The sequence below is a fragment of the Triturus cristatus genome, chromosome 3_2 (assembly GCF_964204655.1).
Source record: "Triturus cristatus chromosome 3_2, aTriCri1.1, whole genome shotgun sequence".
In the NCBI taxonomy this organism is placed as follows: Eukaryota; Metazoa; Chordata; class Amphibia; order Caudata; family Salamandridae; genus Triturus; species Triturus cristatus.
The window spans coordinates 581,175,539-581,198,205 of NC_140584.1; the positions used below are offsets into that span (position 1 = coordinate 581,175,539).

General features: G+C 44.5%; 1 protein-coding gene across 1 annotated transcript in view; it reads right to left on the reverse strand.

The window, feature by feature from the left end:
- LOC146857745 (bone morphogenetic protein 8A-like) overlaps positions 1–22,667 on the reverse strand; it is a 279,039-nt gene that overhangs the window by 82,951 nt on the left and 173,421 nt on the right. The window contains exon 2 of the mRNA XM_085648358.1: positions 9,200–9,392. Within this exon, the coding sequence (XP_085504484.1) occupies positions 9,200–9,392 (193 nt within the window). The remainder of the gene's footprint in view (positions 1–9,199; positions 9,393–22,667) is intronic.

Below are 22,667 nucleotides of genomic sequence, written 5' to 3' on the forward strand. Positions count from 1 at the left end.
GCTGTATCCCCTCAGCGTGCTCATTCAGGGTTGTCTCTTGTGCTCCGGGGGTATGGGAGGCGCATAATTTAGGATTTTGTTGGTTTGCATTGCCTGGTTTCCTTCCTCTTTCATCATCATTGATTGCCTTCGAGCAGGGGCCCCCCAGATGGGATCCACATCAGTTTATCTTACACCTAAGGCTAGCTGGATGCCTTTGTGTCTCCGTTCCTCTGATCCAACACAGTTCCCGCAGTCCCATAGGACGTGAATTTAGTGGGCAACTCAACCCGTCCCCTTCTCACTGCGCTGCCCCGCCGGGGTGTAGCCAAGATAATACAATCAATAATACAATCAATGGATCCCCCGCCCAATTTCAGGGCCTTTGCCTTTGCCGATCTGGGCTGGGGTGTTCACTTTCTATGGGGTCTCCAGGCACAGGGACAAGCCCATAGTTTCCAGGTCTCATCTGGCAGCAGAGTCCAATTATCAGCCGACTCTCACTAGGCCTTACCGCTCACCTCTAATCATGCATTGTAGGCCCTCTGCTCACTCTCATTGTATCTTCAGCTCACTTAAATGCATGGCTCCCCTGCGTGGGTCCACGCCTCCCAAGACTGCAGGAATCACTCGGTGACAGCCGCTCGCCTTTCAAGTCTGGGACAGCCGTCCACCACATCACAGGCCAGCAGCTAGCCATTACCGCAGCAAGTAGCGTGCATGGGAAGCCCAGGAGCCCTGATCTGTATCTCCACTCACGGGCAGCAGGGCGGTTGGTTCTCCCCCAAGCGTCGCACCCTCAAACGTGAGTGTAAGCGACTGGAGAGACATTTGCCATCCAGCAGGAACCCATCAGACTTCACCACATTGAAAGCTGCACTCTGCAACTACCACTACTGCCTCAAGGAAGCCTAAAATGATGCCCTAACCACCCGCATCAGAGTCAGTGCCAATTACACAAAAGAACTCTTCAGCATCGTCAGAGAATTCTCCTGCCCGTCGGCCACCAAGTTCACAATTCGCCCTTCCTAATCCCCCTGTGTTACTCGCTGGTGAACCACTTTCACAATAAGATAGCATGCATCTACAGTAACTTCGACCTGCATCGCACCCATCTCGCCCACCTCCTGACTCACACCGGCATCTCCCACAGCCACTTCATCGAATAGACACCGCTCGCCATGCCAGTCACCACAGCGATCATGGCCTCCATCCACTCCGGAGCACCAACAGACCCCTGCCCCCATCACGTCTTCAACCTGGTACAGCAGAAAATCAGCAGCACCCTATATGACATCCTCAACTTATCCATCTCCATAGCCATCATCCTTGATGCTTCGCAAAGCGCCTTGTGCTCGAGGCAGTACCGTTGTCACCAAAGCTCTGGAGATAAAGGGTATCCTTCCCCTGTTAGTTCCCGGTGGATCCCTTGGGAATTTGCCCCTCGTTTCAGGAGGAGTCTCCCTTGGAAGTCGGGCCTTCTAATGTCAGTGCTGCACCGGCGCAGGCCCTTCGTTGCTGATTAGCTATGACTGCTCCATGCCTCCCTACTGACATTCGCCCCTCAGGGGGACCGCTGGCCGCCCAGGGAGGTCGTCCAATCAATGGATCCCCATCATCATGCATCGGGCCGTTCTTCTCGGCGGGGTCTCCTAAGCTGTCTTTCCGCTCCGGACCCAGCTACTTGTCTCAATGCTGGTTGCGATCCAGCCTTTCTATCAGTTTAGCATGGAGCGGGGAAAATGGCGGTGGGCTGTTAGAGCAGCTCACCCACTATAGGCTTCAGGATGCAGTTCGCGGACGGTTCTAGAATGATAGCAGTCTCCCCTCAAGCCATCTATGGGGAATCACTGATCAGGCACTGCAGGATGTTGCTGGATTTAATCCAAGTCGACGGGAGTGCCAGTAGAAGCGTCTACTCTGCCATCTTGCCAGGCCACTCCCCTCCCCACTCTCGCCCCTCTTTCATGAATTGGGGCTAGTAATGTGGCAGTCATGGTTAAAAGGAAAAAGCCTGAATGTACAACGAACGTCAAGTGTTCAAAAATGAACCAAATAAGAATACAGAGGTGCGTGACCCAAGAAGCGCAATAAAAAAACAATATTTATATATCTAGCAATATGGCGGTCCCTCCGGTGAATTCGGTCAATACATCGAAACAAACGATGAAGGACCCGGTTATAGGTGACAGGTATAATATATGCAGGGGTGAAAATTGCACCTATCTAAGCTTTTTATACCTCAGATTCACCTCTCATGGAGAGAGTTTGTTGCAAATATTGCCAATAGGGGTTCTGGATCTTTTAAGAAACAAACAGACAACTCATTCTCATGAGAACACAGCTTTGGCTAACAAGCTGAAAACTATTTTCAGATAAATGTGCCATTATGAGACATCTTCATACTGCCGTTAACCATATGGAGGTTCTACATCTTTTCAAAAACAAAACAGGCAACTAATTATTTCATTGGAAATACAACTTTGGCTAACAGGACGGAAAGTATTCTGAATTATTGTGCCATTATGAGACACCTCTATACAGCTTCTAAACACTATGGAGGATTGTGAAGCTAGACAGGATCCCTAAGCTGAGCATAATCTCTCCAGGTGTATCGAATAGCGTTTTCCCAGGGGATCTCACTATTCAGTCCTCTTGAGTGGGTTTGGAAAGTGAAGATCCAAAATGCCTCTCTCCTTTTCCTCACTTCAGAAACATCCTTCCCTCCTGTGGTGATAATTTTCTCTTGAATAAGCCATTTAAGGCTTTGAGGTGACTGTCCATTTTCCACACAATGTTTCCCTATGGATGCCAATCATTTCTGGGTTTTAATGGCTGATCTATGTTCAGTCAATCGTATATAGAAACTTTGACCTCTTTCCCCCACATAACCTTGAGCACACGGACATAACAGTAGGTATATGACATTTTGGGTTTTACAGTTTGTCATCATCTGCAAATTTAGCTTATATACAGCATGTGTCCACATATCTGTTTCAATAGCACTTTTGCAGGCCATACATTGACCACATTTGAAATTTCCTTTCACAGGAGTGTTACCATCGATAGTTTTATCTGGTGTGATCTACCTAGCCTGTCTTTCAAGATCTTGTTCCTGAGGTGGGTGAACAGTGGTTTGGGCATCCTAGTTGAGTTCTCTGAATTGGTATTCAAGATATGCCAATTCAAATTGATCATCTGGCATACTTTCTTGTTCATGGCAGAATGTTTTGTAAAGCTTACCAATTGTGGGTCTCTTTTCCTTTTTCCCTGCCAAAGTAGATGATCTCTGTAATAAAATCTTGCACTTTTATAGGATTCTCGAATGAGTCTCCTAGGGTAACTTCTCCTCAGGAACTTTTCTTGCATTGGGACAGACTGTTCATCACAATCATGAATATTGCTGCGATTACCTCAATAAGTAATGTATTTCAGGCAGTAACCTTAACAAACAAGTCTACCTCAAGAAGAAAGACTTGAAGTAGACTTGTTTGTTAAGCCTTCTGCCCTGAATACATTGCTTCACTTCAATAGTTAATATTCGAGAAACCAGAAGCAAGGCATTCCCTTTGTACAGTTTCTCAGATTGCAAAGTAACATGGTTGGCGTTCCAGCCCAGATTCAGATACAGGTAACTCAACTTCCAACTCGACGACCCCAATGACATCAACTCCGCCAACCTCTTGGAAAGCAGAAGCAACATCGGACTCACACAACTGATCACCAGTCCCTCACACTGTGCACGACACTCCTTGGACCCCATCTTCACGGCCAGCGACAGAATCAAATTCAGCCACACCACCAAAATCACCTGGAAGGACCACAGCATCGTCCACTTTTCCATCGCAGGCTCACCATGACCCACCCCCACACCGCCACACAGGTTTTCCACAATTGGAGGAAAGTCACTGAGACCCAATGGACTACCGCCCTCAACACCACCAGACCCCTCACCACCAGCAAGTTGGAGCTAGCTGTCCAAAATGTCTCAAACTGATTTCCAGCTGCTCCGACACCGTCTGACCCATGAAAAAAGCCAGTACCAGGAAACTCTCCAAGCACGCCAGTTGGCTAACCCCCAAGCTTTGCACCCTCAAACGTGAGTGTAAGTGACTGGAGAGACATTGGCGATCCAGCAGAACCCATCAGACCTCACCACCTTTGAAGACCACAACCTTCTCGACACCACTCAGTTTGGCTTCCATGATAACCTTAGCACTGAGACAGCCTTAATAGCCGCAACCGAAGACATCAGATCCATCTCAAACTGTGGCGAGACTGCAGCTCTGATCCTCCTCGACCTCTCAGTGGCTTTCGACACAGTCTCTCACCACACTCTCAACACCAGACTACACCGCATGGGCATCAGAGGAAATGTCACCTTCTTCCTCACAGGACGCACGCAGAAAATCCACCTACCACCTTTCACCTCCGAACCCAAGAGCATGATCTGCGGAGTCCCCCAAAGATCCTCCCTCAGCCCCACCCTTTTCAATGCCTGCATGTCTCCACTGGCCGACATCGCCCGTACCCATGGACTCAACATCCTCTCATATGCTGACAATACCCAACTAATCCTATCTCTCATGGAAGACACCTCCACAACTGGAGTCGACTACCAGACCGCCATGACCAATGTTGTCGACTGGATGACATCCAACTGCCTGAAGCTGAACACAGACAAGACCGAAGTGGTCATCTTCGGGAAGAACACTTCCCCATGGGAGGACACGTGATGGCCCCCTGTGCTCGGACCCTCACCCACCCCTACCAGCCATGCCCCCAACCTCAGCATCATCCTGGACAGTGATCTTTCTTTCAAGACCCAGGTCAGCACAGTAGCCTCTGCCTGCTTCCACACCCTCTGCCTGCTTCATAAAATCTTCAGATGGATCCCCGTCAACACCAGGAAAACAGTGACTCAAGCCCTCGTCACCAGCTAACTGGACTACAGAAATGCTCTATACGCCAGAACAACCATCTCCTCAGACAACTACAGACTATACAGAACATCACAGCCTGACTTATCCTCCCAACATGGATCGGCATCACCCCCCACCACAGGCATCTCCACTGGCTCCCTGTCCAGAAGAGATGCCAGTTTGAGCTGCTGACCCATGCATCGAAGGTCCTCCACAACACTGGACCCACCTACTTCAACTACTGCCTGACTTTCCACCAGCCGACCAGACAACTCTGATCCACCTCCCTTGCCCTCGCACACGTCTCATACATCCGGAAGAGCCGCAGCAGAGGTTGCTCCTTCTCGTACCTTGCCGGCAAGTCCTGGAACAACCTTCCACTCCACCTCTGAACCTCCCCCTCTCTCATCGACTTCAGGAAGGGACTCAAGACCTGGCTCTTTCCCTCTCTGCAGCGCATGGATGGATGATAAGCTGTGCTATACAAATACGGATTGATTAAGGCAAGAATCCCTCTGCAGTGTCTGGGGAGTACATGCATGCCCACTGGATTATGGCTTAGACTTAGAGACTCTTGAGGGATAATGAAATCCGGCCCTATATGTAAGGTGCCCTGGGTCCTTAGATGCGTGAGTGCGTGCTTTGCTTGGTTAGTAAACAATCTTTAAGGGCATGGGAGGATGGCCTTTGAGCTACAACAGGGGTATTGTCGATATACAATATTGACTAACGTTTTCCTATTGGAAAAGCGAAGATCATACTCAACCTACATCCGCCCATGGCGTGCATACGCTTGTAACTTTTAAACAGCATTGACACCAGGGACCCCTCTATTTTGCAAACGCACAATGCTGTATATCCATTGTTGATCAAAGCTTAGAGATGCAGCTACATGCGAGGGAAGGAGAGATTGCTCCCCCGTTTTTATTACATCGTTAGAGCAGTTTATCTCCTATAGCAATTTTGATGTGTATGTCGATTGGACCACAAAGTAATGGCCCTCCATTGTTTTCTTATGCAGTGTTTCCTTACACTAAGGGTTAAGGGAGTCTTATTACGTGTGTTACATATCTTTCCAGAACTGGCCGTTGTTTGAAAGGAGGATAAAGTTGACATCCACCTTGCAATTGTCTTTCTATCTGGGCAATAGGACCAAGATAGTCTATGGTAACACATGGGAATTAAGCTGGTGTGTTTTTCAAGCATCTTACATACGGAGTCAATTGTATGTATAGGCGCAGGGCTGGACTGGGAACCGAAACCCGCCCTGGCAAACTGCTCGGCCTGCTCCCCCTCCAGGGTGAAGGGGGTGCGGCCGAGCTGTTTTCTAGGGCCGGTTTATGCCGATTTTGTTACTGGGTGCTGATATTCCCGGCCCCAGGGGCCCAAAACCAGCCCCCACCCTGGCGGCCCACCGGGGTAATGCCCGGTGCCAGCTGCGGCCAGTCAAGCCCTGTATAGGAGCACAGTGTAATAACCCTCTACTGTGTTTAGCGCATTCAGCCGTTGCTGGAGCCCAAGGAAGTTTACGTGTGGAACTTTTAAGCCACTTTGGCGTAAGCTAGGTATTGTCCCCTAGGTGGGTGACTATATTAATTACCAATCGGTAGGTGTGGCTTATTCCTCAATGTACAATTCACAACTATGCAGTTTCTGGTGAAATTGGGGCATCCAATCACACAATGGGTGTTTTCTTTAAGCATTTCTATGTTTTTTGGGACACGTTTCAATCAACCTTGGTTTTGTGTAGGCTTGACATGGACTGGGGCGCTCAAATTACATTTCTTATTGCTTTCTCTTCGTCCTTGGTTGGCGGACATTTTTGGGCGTATTTGGTGTACTTGGAGACCTGATTGACGGTTTTAAACTAGGAAGCACTTAATTTGTAGGGCATTTTTTGAAAGGGTGTTCAGTGATATTATTTCATTATGTGATTGCAGGCTTTGGATGCTTGATGGGGTCATTACATGTGGCACTCCTGAAGAAGGCGTTTTAGACGATTGGTTAAAACACATCAGAAAATTACAGCAAAAAACAGAAGAATTAAAAAGTTGTTCTCATAATCTCTGCAACAAAAAAATACATATGATGTTTTGTATGCATTTATTGCTTCATTCGATGTATACGGAAGAATGAATTGAACACTGAACATCAGCAATGATATTACTTAGCAAAATTATGCTAAGCTAGACCTGTAAGAATTGATCAGTAAAGTTGTTTTTTTCGCATATGATATTATTGAGTGATGAATGTGAGAGAAAGATGAATGAATGTGTGAGCATGAAAGTAATTTGATGCATGTGTTTCACGGTTTTTACAGTTTTGATATTCTCCAAAGATCTGCATGCAGACATAGATATGATGGAAAGGAAAAGATTATCTTATTGTGAACAATAAATGAATGTATTATTCGAAGTGATGAAATAAATGTGTATGGATGCTAATCAAAATGGTTCTGAGCTTTTAATATAGTCATGCTAAATCGAAGATGTATGGCGATTAATGGATAAGGTCAGACGGAGGTTTCTTTTGTATATTTTAGCTTGCGTTCCCTGCCCCGTTCACTGAGCCTAAGCTGGGGGTCCTTAGTTTTTTGCAGTACTGGATCATGGCAGTTCATAAGAAGGGTGTAGATCTACCACATTTGAACACAACTTCATCTCAGAGTATGACTCATTTTCTACGCACCTTAGAAATGTGCCAACCTTTAAATCAAACAGCGTTTTAGTAATTGAATATGTTTAGTGAATGAAAAGACTTTGCTAACTTCACAATACAGAGGAGAATTGAAAGTGATCATATAATCCTATTCATTACATGGCAATGAAAAAGAGCAATTATTCATACATATTCCCAAGAGTCTGCGCTGGACACAGGACATCATCCAGGGATTTAAAGAATTGTTAGGGGGCACTGAAGCACTAGCAATAAAAGACTGGACCATAGAGGCCCCAAATGATAAGGACTGACGGCAGTCTTACTGCAACATAACAAAGTTTTTAAACCCTTGGCTGTCAAGAAGACCTACATGTGATGAAAAACCAGTGGCATAAAGGAGAGGGACCCTATCAATCTCAATTGAATGATTCGATTGAAAATGCAAGGATGCGAAAAATTAACTTGTCTTGTAATTAAGGGAAGGAGTGAGCTGGGATGAGTTCAAACATAGTAGAGGTTTCTACAAGAATTAATCAGGGATAAGTAAGTGGCATACAAAGAGAACTGATGGAGATTATTTGTAGAAGCAGCAAAGACCAAAGATTCCAGGACATTCTAGTTGATGATAGCCAGCAACACAATACAGAGATTTACACAGTTGAGACCACCTGGATGGAACTCATTAAAAAAATCTTTGCGGATAAAAATAAGCCAGATCAGCTATGGAAAATTATATCAACCATTTAAGGTCCAACGAAACTAGGGTCATGACTATGCTTGTTTGATGCAGATGCTATCCAGCTGACCATCAACCTACCTTCACATGAATCTCCAGGATCAAATGCGAAACACCCAGAATATTTCTGTGACTTGACAAGCTTTTAGAAACTAGTCCTGAATAGGACATTCAGTCATTTCCTAATGATCCAAGGATTGACAGACTCATGGCTCAATAGACTGTTGGTCCCAGTCTCCAGAAATAAAAACCTACTTGGCCTATAAATGTAATCAGTAGCATTGTCATCACTATGTAAAAAGCATTGGTCTAGAGTGATCAGACATACAAAGACAGACATACAAAAGTAGCCAACAAGTCACCTGGAACAAATGTTATGCTAGCAACACATTGTTAGAAAGGTTTGTAGTATATCTGAGGTGTGTGGGGTGCTCTGTTTGGGATACTGTAGAAGGAAAATCACAATACCATGATAGCGCTTGACAAAGCAGCTAGCAATCTTTAAAAATGTTTGTACCTTTGAAAGATGGTATTTAATCACAGTCTTGGGATCTGTGATTATTAGTAGATCACGATGTTCTAGCTGGCCATTATTTGCCAGGATCAATGCATCGGTTCCATCATGAATATTTAATCATGGGGTTTGACATAAACATTAGATAATAATCAGGATCATCTAACCATCTAACAATTTTTGTGTAACTTTCTTAAAAATGATTCACCACAAGTACATCTTATGTGCAAATGTTATGCAAAGTATGCATTTGGACGATTGTAGATGTTTGCTGTGTGGTGCTTGTCTATTTTATATAGGCTGTCCCATTGCTGCTGGGGGGGTATTTGACTGTGATTCGTGTGTGTTCTGTGTACAATGCCCGTTCCCCTCACCCTGCATGCCACATACCTGTTGCTGTGCTCCTTCACAATCTCGTAAATGCTGATATGCAGGCTCTTATTTGCATGTTGGGACACACTTCGCATTTTGTAAATTCTGAATTCTGCAGCAGTCACTGCTTCCCCTGATGGAATTTGTGTCAGGTCAAACTTAAACTCCTTCCAGTACGGCTTCTGGTAGAAGGTGTCCCTGTCATGTTCAACTGTAAGACACAAGACAAGTTATGTGTGAGGAGGATAGGTTCTGGGAGTGCTAAAATATAATAATTTTTTAGCAGACTTAATGAATTTGCAACTATGGCCCTAATTACAATGTCAGTCGGAGTTGCCTCCGACTGGCACCGTTTCAGTGAGGCAACTGCCCGACCACACGTCGGCGGTTCCGAATACCTGATTACGATGCAATGGTGCGGTCGCAAACTCCCATTTCTCTATGGGAGTTTGTGAAAATCCCTGCACCGTGTGGCAGACACCTCACAATGCCTACCACACGGTGCAGAGTTTTTAAGGGGGGCACCATAGGTGCCCCCAGGGCCACATGTGAAGGGCCAAGGGGGAAGGGGGCCCCTTTAGGGGCCTGCAAAGGTGCTTTCCGACTGCCTTCCGATGTCGGAAAGGCCAACATGGAAAAGCTGTCGGAAACTGACATCATAATCTCGACGAATGAAACATTGTCCTTAAGGGATTATGAGGCCTTTCCGAATGGCCGACGGGCTCCTTGAGCCCGCCAGAACCGCACCAGATTCCGAGGCCAGTTTAAACTCTGGCCGCCGTCATTATTATACGGCAGTCGGAATTTAAACCTACAATATCGGTGGGAAAGCTTCAGATCAGCGGTCGGAGACATTCCGACAGACATTGCAATTAAGCCCTAAGTGTTATAATCAGCCATGACTCCACCAAATGCACTACCCATCTCCAGAAGCTGATATGATTTGGAGGAAGCATACCATGTTTTGCTAAGAATGTGGATTTCTGGATACCGTATTAGGAAATGTTTGGATTTGACAGAGGTCTGTGATGAGGCAAACACAGGATAGGGATCACACAGTAAGAGCAAAGACACAGCTAGAGATGAAGCTCAGGCTATAGTTTTAAAGCATGCAGGGGTATGGGTGTTGCAAGAACGTTCAAGGGGTATTTGGGTATAGTTTATGCCTTGCCTTTAATTTTGAATCTGTTTCCAGTTGCTCCAGGAAAAGGAAAGAACCCCTGACCCATTTATTTTAGAAACTTTATAAGAGTTATCTTGAGCAACAGGTAGTATCATTTGAAAGTACTTAGTAAATTTGATTCTAGGTTGTAGAGTCTTCCAGAATTTGTTGTACAAATTTGATGCCGTTTAGTGTTTTTATACATATTTGAGTATGTGATAATGGAGAGCTACTTCTCAACAGATCAGCCAACATGTGCTTTGCCCCATGTGGTCCACAAACCGGGGCTTTCTCAAGGCGTAGAAGATAAAAACGTTCTTAATATGGTATGGATGTGTCTGTGGTCCTTATCCATAGAAAATGGGTAATGTGAGGAGGCATGGAAGTCCTTTACTGCGGCTGGTATCTATCAATTTCTGCCTTTCATTGATTTCTTTGAATGTCTTCAGAATCTATGATATGCTGTAGCTGTGTACTATAGCATGTTGTAAGTGCCTACATTTTGCTAGTGTCATCAGAATATATGTATGTCATTACTGTCTATGCATCCCTTCATGAAATTAGTATCCATGGATATCATAAGTATGTATTTATCTGCATGCCTTTAGCATTTATGCATTACTACGTGTCATTAGTACCCACAAATTACCGAATTTTCGTATTCTTGCAGCATGTCCTGGGCTCCCTTCTGGAACTTCCATCACTTGACATGTGTAGGGTATTCACTCATATGCACATATTAGTGCATTGGGTAAGTAGTGTTGTGTACACACATTTAATTCATCGACCTCAAGGAAGGTTTAAATTATCAAATAGAAGAATGCAAGGCCATTTATTTTCTTTACATGCAAGAAAGAAAACTTCATGCAAATGAAAGTAAATCTGCCTTTTAGGACATTTGTTATGTTTTCACAGTAGCAAGTACACAGCACCCTCGCCTAACAAGAGAAATATTAGTACTGCCAAAGTTGAGATCGAAGTTTTTAGAAATTTCCACACCATTTCAGATGATTGCTTGCTCACTCACAAGTTGAATGTAAGGAGTTCCCAAAAGATACTACCTGAATGCGAGAGGGATACTGCCTGAACGATAAAGCAATACAGCAGCCCAATGCGGACCTATCAGATCCAAACAACTTCCGACCTATAACCAGCAGTATGACTTTAGCGAAATTGCTTGAAAAATGCATCCATTCACAGCTCTGCAACCACATTGAGAAATATCAACTCCTGGACAGCCCATCAGTCCCGTTTCAGATCAGGGCACAGTACTGAAACGGCACTAACGTCCATTGTTGATGACGCTTGAGAGCCCTTGACCAAAATGTCCTTTGTCTCCTGATCTTTCTGGACCTCTCCTCAGCCTTCGATACCATCAAACATGAAAACTGATTGATCTTCTACAACACAGGATGGGTCCCTCAGGCCCGATCCTCAATTGGTTTGCCTCTTTCCTGCATAAATGCACGCAATGGATCAAAGTTAACATTCCTATGCATCCAGTACCCCTGCCATGATTGGAGTCCCCCAAAGATCCGTGCTCTCGCCCACTCTCTTCAACCTTTTTATGGAACCACTTTCTGTCTTTCTGAACCAGACGAATATTCAGTACCCCATGTATGCTGATGACACGCAACTGTACCTGAAGATCTTCTCTCAAGAGGGTATAAAAACTTTAAATGCTGCACTTGCACAAACCCAACAATGGTTAGATCAGAACCATCTCCTACTAAATACTCTCAAAACAGAATTTCTTTTGAGCTCCCCACCCAATCACTCGGCTACTACCCTTGACTGGATTAAACATCTCACTGCTCTGAACTGCGCCCCTCATGTTGTAGACTCTGCCAAATCTTTAGGTATCACCTTGGATAAACACTTAAACATGCAAGCGCACATCAGTGCTACTACTAGGGGAGCCAATTTCCAACTTAACACACTTAAGAAAATTAAACCTTTCCTCCCCCCCCAAAGACTTCAGGCCGGCAGTTCAATTCCTGGTTATCTTTAAATTGGAATATGGGCTGGGGACCCTTGCTGGACTTCCCAAAGCTAGCTTGGCCCCCCTCAGAGCTACCCTGAACGCATCGGATAGACTCATTAGGGGTTCGAGAAATGACCACATTTCCCCCGACCTTCTGCAACTAAATTGGCTATCTATTGAAGCCAGAATCCAACTCAAGATAGCTTGCCTGACTCATAAAGCCATATACTACAACACCCCGTACTACCTGGCAAATAAGCTTGAACTTTCGGGCTCCAGCCGGAACCTTAGAAGTACGTCCACCCTTCTCTTGAAACCTCCAAGATACAAAAAGAAAAGATCTTACAACCATGCTTTCACTGGTCTTGCTCCGAGAATCTGGAACTCCATGCCCTTCGAGAGCAGATACAATCCTTTAAAAAACTGGCCAAACGACTACTCATGAACGAACTTTAACAGCACCATCCTGTGATCATGCTCTTTATTAATACCCTAATTCTTGTTGTACTACACTGATTCATTTTATTGTATGCTTTTATGTTATTTTGCTCTAGTCCTCTAGGGCTCCTTAACTGCATTGACTTGTGATCTCGCTCTTTTTGTTAAATTCCCTGATTTTTATTGCACTTCTCTGGTGCGTTTTATTTTATGCTGTTTTTCTCTTTGTATTCTAGGGCACCGCTGATACCCCCAACTCTTAACCTGTTCGATTTCCCCTTTGTTGTAACTTCACCTACTGTCACATTGTGTTTGTACCCTTGCTTTCACCAATTCTGTACAGCGCTCTGATACCCGTATGGGTCTTGTTCGCGCTTTATAAAACTATTCAAATAAATAAGCTAGGAGGCCGAACGATACCATCTGAATGGCAGAAAGATATATCTTTACAACTAGAGATGTACAGCTGAATCTGAGAGAGATACCAACTGAATACTACCTAAAAGCTAGGTAGATGCCACCTGATAGTGAGAAAGATGGCCTTCTGGCTTCAGTACAAAGACTCATTCGTACACACAGTCTTTCTACTGCACATGTGCTACCCGCGCGCTTCTCATGCACTCGACATACGCAGAGGATGTTAGTGCAAGGCTCTGGGCATTCACATCGCAGCGATGTTTTTAACAATGGGTGCCTGTAAGCCACACATAAGTGGTACAGGTAAAAAGAAAATCTGATCACGCTGTCACTCTCAAAACACGAGATGCTGCACCACTGCTTTAAGTACTATACATAGGGCAGGGTCAGTGGCCCACAGGACAGGTTCAGAACCTCCATTAAACTGGGACAGACCAATGCCACTGCGCTCACTTTGGCGTGTCACTAGGGCAAAATAAATGCCTGGATACCAGATACACATGCAGTTGGGAACTAAGGACAGGGGAAATGCTCATCTGCTGGAAAGAAGAAAAAAAAGGAAGAGAAGAAGAATAATTTTGTGTTTTTACTATGTAAATGTGTTGATATTTTTCAGGACAGTATTTCATGTTTTGCATTTTAAGCAGGGTTAATTTAATTCAATTAATTTAAGTAAGAGGCTGTGCACTTTTATTGTTACGTGTTAATGACCGAGCTGTGTACCTGTATTCAAATACTTCACCCTTTTAGGTTTTGTTTGTTGTTATTTTGAAATATTTGAACTACTTAGACAAGCCCGGAAAACCGGGATGGACCATTCACAAAACACATACTGGCTATGTTTTGTCACTGAAAGATCAAGGCATGGCTATTTGAATACTAGCTATATCTTTGCGTGATATACGATTTAAAGTAAAAGGATATATATGCGTTAGTGTTTCTTTTTGTTCAGACTTTATTGTGATGTAAATTTGTGTACAATATAATAAATTCAGACACCTCATTGTTAGTGTTTTTATTAGAGGATTAGTGTTCATGTGTAGCTTGAAGTCGTTTGCTCCCCAGTATTAAAAAGTCAGGGTTGTTGCGCTATGTAAGTATCCATTGGTGGAAAGTTAGGGTTACTGGCTATGTGAGTAGTAGCAGTGCAGGGCTATTGGAGTTATCGCTCTTGTTCTCTTGAACCGGTTGTGTTATTTGCAGCATGAATTCATGTATGTACCTGTTACTTCCTACATGTGGGGGGTATGTTTTAGCCTTCCTTTCAGTAGTAACCATTTTCCTGCTTTTAGATTTGAGAATTTCACATAACATGACTAAATCCACCATCGGTAAGAAGAAAGGTTGCTCTAGGCACAACAAGCAGTACATCATCTTTCCCACAGCATTTAGATGGAACAATCCTCATCAAAGAGGGAATAATTGATTGTAAGGGAACCTCATGTGTTGGTATCAGGAGGAGTACAAAGGACCATTTCATACTGGGAGTTGAAAGCTCAAATAAATGAAGACAGAGCAATACTATAAAAACGGACTGCACAATCCAATTCAAAAGGGAAAGTAGTTAAGTCAAAACTCAAAAAATGAACAAGCACTCAAATTAAAAAATGAGACCATCCAAATAAATGCAACAAACAACGTCTGGAGGTCAAGTGCAGTTCCTAAGGTGAAAGGTAAATCTACTTTGTTATAAAAAAAAATCATATATACACATATGGATTTAACATAAACCTAACTAAAAAGTAAAAAAGTATAGGTTGAAAGAAACAAATAAAAATGAAAGGTCTGGAATGGACTGGTAGCATCCACCGAGGTTCGGCCAGCTAAGCAAGCAAGTGTGGCAAAACGACAATGTTAATGGCCCTTGAGAAGATTTCCACCCAAGCCAGTAGAGTCGGTATGGTGAACTTGCTGAATTTTAAGTACCTTTGAATGACTTACTGACTGACTGTTTTTAACAAAAAGGAAGAGTTTCTCTGTAGGGGTTTCCTTTGGTTGGTTCCTTTCTGGTGACGGTCTGCCCATCTTTGGTACAGAGAGGGGAACCAGTTTTGTTTATATTCAAACACTGAGTATGAAGTTCCTATCGAGAGACGAAAAAAGAAGAAAAATGCTAACTGTGTGGTTGAAACCGATGAAAAGTCGGAGAGTGATCTCCTTATTGGAATAAGGCCCTCACACACCTGACAAGTAGGTGTCTTGCTTCATCATCGGGTCTGCTCCTACTCGGGCCGGCGCTGCAATGCCCGATCAGGCACCCATTAAGGGGCCTACTTCTCGGAGATCTTTTTTCCAGAGCCAATAGGTGAAGTGCAAGTGAGGGTCCTAGTGTCAGTACACGTGAAGGTGTTGTGTGCGTTAAAATAGGGAAAAATAATCCAATCCAAAAATAATTTTATGAGTATGGTTACTTCCCTAATTAAAATGAAAATAGCGCGTATCTTCACTTCAATGTTGTGTAGTGATGCGCTAAAAAGAGGTCGACATGTTTCTTGCCTATTTATCAAAGTTGATGGCAATTCCTCAGGACCTAGTGATATACTACCTCCACATTTGTTGGTGGTGGTCACCCAACGCGAACAGTGAAGGAGCGGCCACCATTACAGCACCCTAAAAAATGTGTAGGGGTGGTTGGTACCTTGGTGTCAACCGGGGTAAGAAATGCTTAACCTGAAATAAAAGACACAGTTAGAACAATAAAAAAGCAATCCATTATAATATGATTTCACTGAAAGTCACTCATCCCAGTACTATAGTTTGTGGTAGTGTAAAGACACATGCATTGGGACTGAGTACAGTGACGTGCTGAAGTGCGATAAAACAGTGGTCAATCAATGGAAGGACACTGCGGTGACCCTATATCGAAAACCGACAGACAGAAATAGTCTGCTTCTTTTCAGCAGTCATCACCCCAGGGCACTGAGACATAATCTTCCTATAGGCCAGTTTCTTCGCATCAGAAGGAATTGTAGCACCCTCGATGACTACAAAAAGGAAGCAAATACATTGAGACAAGATCTCCTCCAACGTCAATACCCTAAACAGGTGATTAATGATGCTTATAAAAGAGCACGCAATAACAATCGAGAGGGATTGTTGGAGGTTAGGATGAGAGAACCCGACACTACCATCACCTGCGTCACCACCTACACACCAGACTCTAGTCGTCTGAGGAACATTATTCGTAAACACTGGGGTATTTTGAACACCGGCTCTCTGAACCTTGCTAACCCCAGATTTGCATTTAAGAGGACTAACAACATAAAAGATATGTTGATACATACCAGACCTAAACAACGCCGTGACACAACACAGAACACCCTATGGCATTTACCACCAGTACAGGGACATTTTCCTTGCGGTTCGTGTTCTGTTTGTCCCCAAACCAAGGTCACAAAACAACTGAACCTTCCGAACAACTTTTTGTGGCATTTGAAAAAACACACGAACTGTAATACAACTAACTGTGTTTATATGATGCGTTGCCCTTGTAACCTTATCTACATAGGGATGACGACAAGACAGGTGAAGCTCCGCATGATGGAACATAGAAGCACTTTCAGATGTGCTAAGACCAACACAAGAATGACCACCCATTACAAAGAAAGTCACCATCCTCCTGACTCCTTTGATTGGTGCATTCTTGAAGCACACACTGGCATGACGAAGGATGCCTTGTTCCGTTTGGAACAACGTTGGGTCCTGAGACTGTCATCTGACAGATCAGGACTTAACGAGGAGATTCCATGGAGCATCCTGACCTCTAGAAACTGAGGGACACTCTCAGTTATCACTCTATGTATGTTAATCAATATCACAGACTCAGTTAATGTAAATAGGAATTTTATTAATAGCTGACTACCTGGAGTGTAATTCCCGCCTTCATTAAACATCTGGCTATTTTTGAATTTACTGACCCGCCATACTACCCTATTGTACTAGGGTTACACGTCACTTATCTTCATCAATTTGTGGGCACTGACATGGCATAAATCATACATGATTAGTGGAAGACCATCAGAATTGGCATATACATTTAAAACTAATCGTAGGATTGAATGCGCGATCCTCCGAGACCGCGTTCACTTTCACTGTCCTTCCTCGATTATCATTTCTTGCCCAGTCCCGTCCACACTTCCCCAAGATGGCGCTCCTGAATGTGTAGCGCTCCAGTCTTTGTTCTACCCGACCCGGAAGTACGGATCACGCATCGCGCGTCCTACTTCTTTTTAAACACTATCAGCGATTTCCCGGTCACCAGACTACTTGGACCGGCCGATCCGCAGGGGTAGGGTTAACGCTGTGATCCGTCTGCAAAACCGTGAGTAAAACTATTCTACTTAACCCTCCATTGTTGTCTTGGGTTATCAACCGGATTTTTCTACTAAGAGACACGCGATACCCGCTTGTCACTGGTTCATATTAATCGACTCAAACTTCAAGCGAGCATCATCACGATACCTAGACTGCTCGGTAATGTATTTACGGTACCATGGCTATCTCAGATCATATTGGCACAGATGTCCGGATAATTGGCCAGGTATCATTACTCAATGTATTTGAAGTTCTAAATTCACTTAATGGAGTTTGTTACCGTTCCAGGGTTGCCTGTAGAGGTTTCAATTTCATAGTCAGCGATACCATTGAGCTCTAGTGACCCTTACATAAGTTACTACCTTTACCTGGGTCCTAGGAATGAATTCGCTGTTGTTTATACCCTACTATGGGTTTGACATTAACGTGTTTTTATCATATATTATGACACTAGACTGCAGTGCTGGCGGCGACCGGTACCATTATGGCCCGTCACGGATTGAACGAGGGTGAGACACACTTTGATGATACTATATCCTTATGCTTCAAGTATGATGTTTCCCTGTATTCTTCTTTCGTACTTCTGTTGTTCTTTTCATCACCGCAGTGTCCTTCCATTGATTGACCACTGTTTTATCGCACTTCAGCACGTCACTGTACTCAGTCGCAATGCATGTGTCTTTACACTACCACAAACTATAGTACTGGGATGAGTGACTTTCAGTGAAATCATATTATAATGGATTGCTTTTTTATTGTTCTAACTGTGTCTTTTATTTCAGGTTAAGCATTTCTTACCCCGGTTGACACCAAGGTACCAACCACCCCTACACATTTTTTAGGGTGCTGTAATGGTGGCCGCTCCTTCACTGTTCGCGTTGGGTGACCACCACCAAAAAATGTGGAGGTAGTATATCACTAGGTCCGGAGGAATTGCCATCAACTTTGATAAATAGGCAAGAAACATGTCGACCTCTTTTTAGCGTATCACTACACAACATTGAAGTGAAGATACGCGCTATTTTCATTTTAATTAGGGAAGTAACCATACTCATTAAATTATTTTTGGATTGGATTATTTTTCCCTATTTTAACGCACACAACACCTTCACGTGTACTGACACTAGGACCCTCACTTGCACTTCACCTATCGGCTCTGGAAAAAAGATCTCCGAGAAGTAGGCCCCTTAATGGGTGCCTGATCGGGCATTGCAGCGCCGGCCCGAGTAGGAGCAGACCCGATGATGAAGCAAGACACCTACTTGTCAGGTGTGTGAGGGCCTTATTCCAATAAGGAGATCACTCTCCGACTTTTCATCGGTTTCAACCACACAGTTAGCATTTTTCTTCTTTTTTCGTCTCTCGATAGGAACTTCATACTCAGTGTTTGAATATAGTCTTCTGGGCATGTATGCTGGACCTGATCATAAAAGCCCTTCCTTGACTTCCCCTCATCTTTTTGATTTAACCAGTTTTGTTTCACAAGATGTTACAAGAAAAGCACCTACAAGCTGCAGCAGAGGGCATTGCTATGATCCCAAGGATTAAGCCTCAATAGGAGACATCTTATGCATGGATCTGTCCCCCACCCCAGGGATGGGTTCACCAGCAATAGCCACAGACATTCTCTGTGCGGAGGACTTAGAGCGCGCTAACTCTCAATTCAGGGGAATAAAGAGCTGCAAATCTAAGGCCTACTTTATTTAGGCAGTGAAGAGTACACCAACTGCACCCATTAGTCCCTCCGCCGAGAATCCAAAAGTGAAGGTTGTTGTGCCTACACAGCAAGATGGTCCATGATGTAAGGCTTGAATCCTGAAGAGAAACACACCCAAGAAAAACACATTATCTTCGATTGCAGCTCGAAGTGAGGGCTGGTAGGAAACATAAGTAAGCACTCGGTATCTGTTCTGACCTCTCAGGAATGCCCTTTTCTCCCAGTGTCTCAGTATCAGGGGTGGGGAAAGTAGTGAAATAAAAACCTTCGTAGTGGTCTCATCTACTCCTCGTCTTTTCACCTTACCAGGGGCCCGCCACCTTGCGAACACAGAGAAACATCCAGTAGGAGAAGGAGTAAGTTCTCTTCTCTATATCATCTTGTTCCCTCTCCTAACAACTTGCATCCTGCTTCCAGGTGGTCTGGGGATTACTCTACCAGACAATAAACTAGCTGTGGTCTCTGTGGTCGCTGCATGTCATTAAGCCTCAAAGGCATTTCTATCCCTGACATCTGTTTGCAACTAAGGAAGCCCTTGTGGTACCTTGTCTCAGACATCCATAGGCATACAGGACACCTAACTGGATACGCTTGACAACAGGGCCCAGATTTGCGAACATTTTGCATCATGGGAGCGCCACATTTTAGGCGCAGCCACAAAGCAAAATGTATTTCACGGTATTTGCATGGCTTTGTAAAAAAAAAATGTTTAAGTTGTGCGCGGCAGTGCATTCCACTGCTTTGTATGGAGTATGCGTTCCATGGGTGGTGCAGGGGTGTTCCCATGCATCCACCCATGTATTTTGACGCAAACCCAGATTTACTAAAGTCTATAAACCTGTAACAAGGAAACATATGTTTATTTCACCTTGTTACTTCCTCTTTGCAAATGTGCTGCATTCTGCAGTACACATACAAAGATGAATACGCCTCTAAGGTACTCCTTCCTGCACAAAACTATCCTGCCCACAATGCAGGCGCCCTGGCACCAAAGTGCAAGAGTTCAATTGTTGGTGCTAGGCAGTCACAAGTGCGTCAGTGCAGGGAGAGGGTGGAATAGCGTCATCTCTTTGCAAATATGGCCCACCTCAGGTCTTTTCTGTTCACACAATGCAGAGTAGCACCATGCCTTGCAGTGCTGCGTTGCGTGAACTGTTAGTAAGTCCGGACTCACCTATATATTTCACGACTCTAGAGGTGACCATGCCATGCTCAATTTATTCAGGTCTGCAGCCCTTCCTTGATGGTTGTTCCATGTGGGGTCCTGCACAAGGTTAATTAGTAAATGTAAACGTCAGTTTAGTCATGCTAGTATCCACAGAGAAGAAGGAACCAAGGTGGTCCACACCCTACACCGGAGACAAGACAGCGCCACAGAGGTATCCTGGCACGCCCTGTACCTGAAGGGCCAGTTAGAGCCTTTTTAAAATTCATAACAACATTCTTTTACAATGCGCTGTAGCTTCTAGTGCAGTGAACATGACACGTGAGCCACTGAAGGACTGTTCCCTTGTTCCGGCTCCTGTCTTTGATCCATGCGGGACGCTGCATAAGTGGCCAGTGAGCCAGCATAAACTGGCCGCATATGCCCCGTAATCCAGCTGAGCTCCCACTGCTTCGGTATAAGCGAATTCCCTAAAAGGCTTTTTTGCCTCTTGGTTGCTCTGTTTCCCATCTCAAAAAGGCCATTTGTCACACCTGTCGACCTCTTGTTGCCATGTATAGTGCACAGCGAGGCAGCTGCCTACAATAGCCTCAATGGAATGTCTGCAGTGTACCCCAGTGACACATAGCGGTCAAGTGGACCCACAAAATCGCGGCTTCCCAAATTCAACCTGTAGTGCCATTGCTATACCAGACCTTGGACCCAACACAACTGTGCTGATGCACCTCACTTCTCACCTACATCACCCCTGGTCATTATCTTACTTCTTCCCCCAGGTGAAAATGCAGCAAATCCTGACCTGGAGTAACGCAGCTATTTTAGTACTTGGCCCTACATCACCTAGTCAACCCGAAACTTGAATGACACCATTTCTTTGAATTCCAATATTAAGACACACATCTCTTCCAGTGTGTCCATGTTGTTAAGGCATGCGAAATAATTGCATGCTTGGTTCGCTCAGTCAAACGTGGATCTCTAGTGTGCCATTGCAGGTTTGCTCCCTAAGAGAACAACCTAGCCCCCTGCCCGGAGCCCTTAAACATGCTCCCAGCCCTAAACACTACCCCAAGCCCCTGCCCTGAGCCCTAAAACCCTTCCCCCTGCCCTAAAAACGATCCTGACCCCAGCCCTAAAACCTACCCTGACTCCAGCCCTAAAAAAACGACCTCCTGCCCTGAGCCCTAAAACCCTTCCCCAGCCCTGACAAATACCCAGACCCACAGACTACCCCAAAAACTACTCACCAAGCTGTTCCATTCATTGTCATCCATACAGGACGTCTCCAACACCTCCCACCTACTCTCTCCAAATCTAGAGCGCGGACTGCCTTTACCACGCATATGCCTTTACAGCCTTTACAAGGGAAATCATTGTAAAGGCATGCGTGGTATAGGAATATGTGTGGTAAAGGCATACGCGTGGCAAAGGCAAGCGTGGTAACACTGCCATTGAAATGGCATGCGTGGTTTACAAAACGTTGGTAATGCCATTTACCGAGATCCATGCACAGCTCTGCGAATGCACCACTACAGCGACATGAAGTCCCCTCGCTATTCGATCAATGAATCCCCAAATGAGTACGAACGCAGTTTAATTAAGAGGTGATTCTCAATAATTAGATATTTAGGAATCTTAGTATGCAACGAAACAATCATACAGCAAGGTACAAGATATTATTAAAAATTAAATATGGCAGCAATATACTGCATTGCAACTCAAAGGCATTCTGCAGGGTGATCTCTGGGGGGAAGCCCACATCTCCCTTAACTTGCTTCACTACTTCTTTCAGAATGCTAAAATCATAACATTCTCAAGGCAAAGTTTTCCTAGTTTTAGTGCGAGACATCAATGCTCTTCTCATCTGTTGAATCTTCAGAAGTGCAGGGCTTTGTTTAAAGCTGGCGCAGATCAATTAGCCCAAATCTGCTCCTTTTCTGATGCTAGCACACACCCATCTCACAATCACGGCACTTTGTCATATATCTTTACTTTACAAAAGAAACAAATACCAGTTCAGGTCATTTCAACACATACGGCTTGATTACAAGTTCCCTGCTGATGGCTGAAATGTATAGAGCGTAATAATAATCACCTATTATGAGTCGATCCCTCAATAAGAGGCATAATGGATTTTGGTGCATTCTGCAAGTAAGACCTCGTGTTCCCATATTTACTGGGCATTTTCTCCTGTAAATATCAGGAGGTCTGAGCTGCCAAAATGTATTCGGTGGTTGGGGGAGGGGGTAAGGGGTGTGTAGATTTTATCGCACCCAATAATTAGTGAGTGTA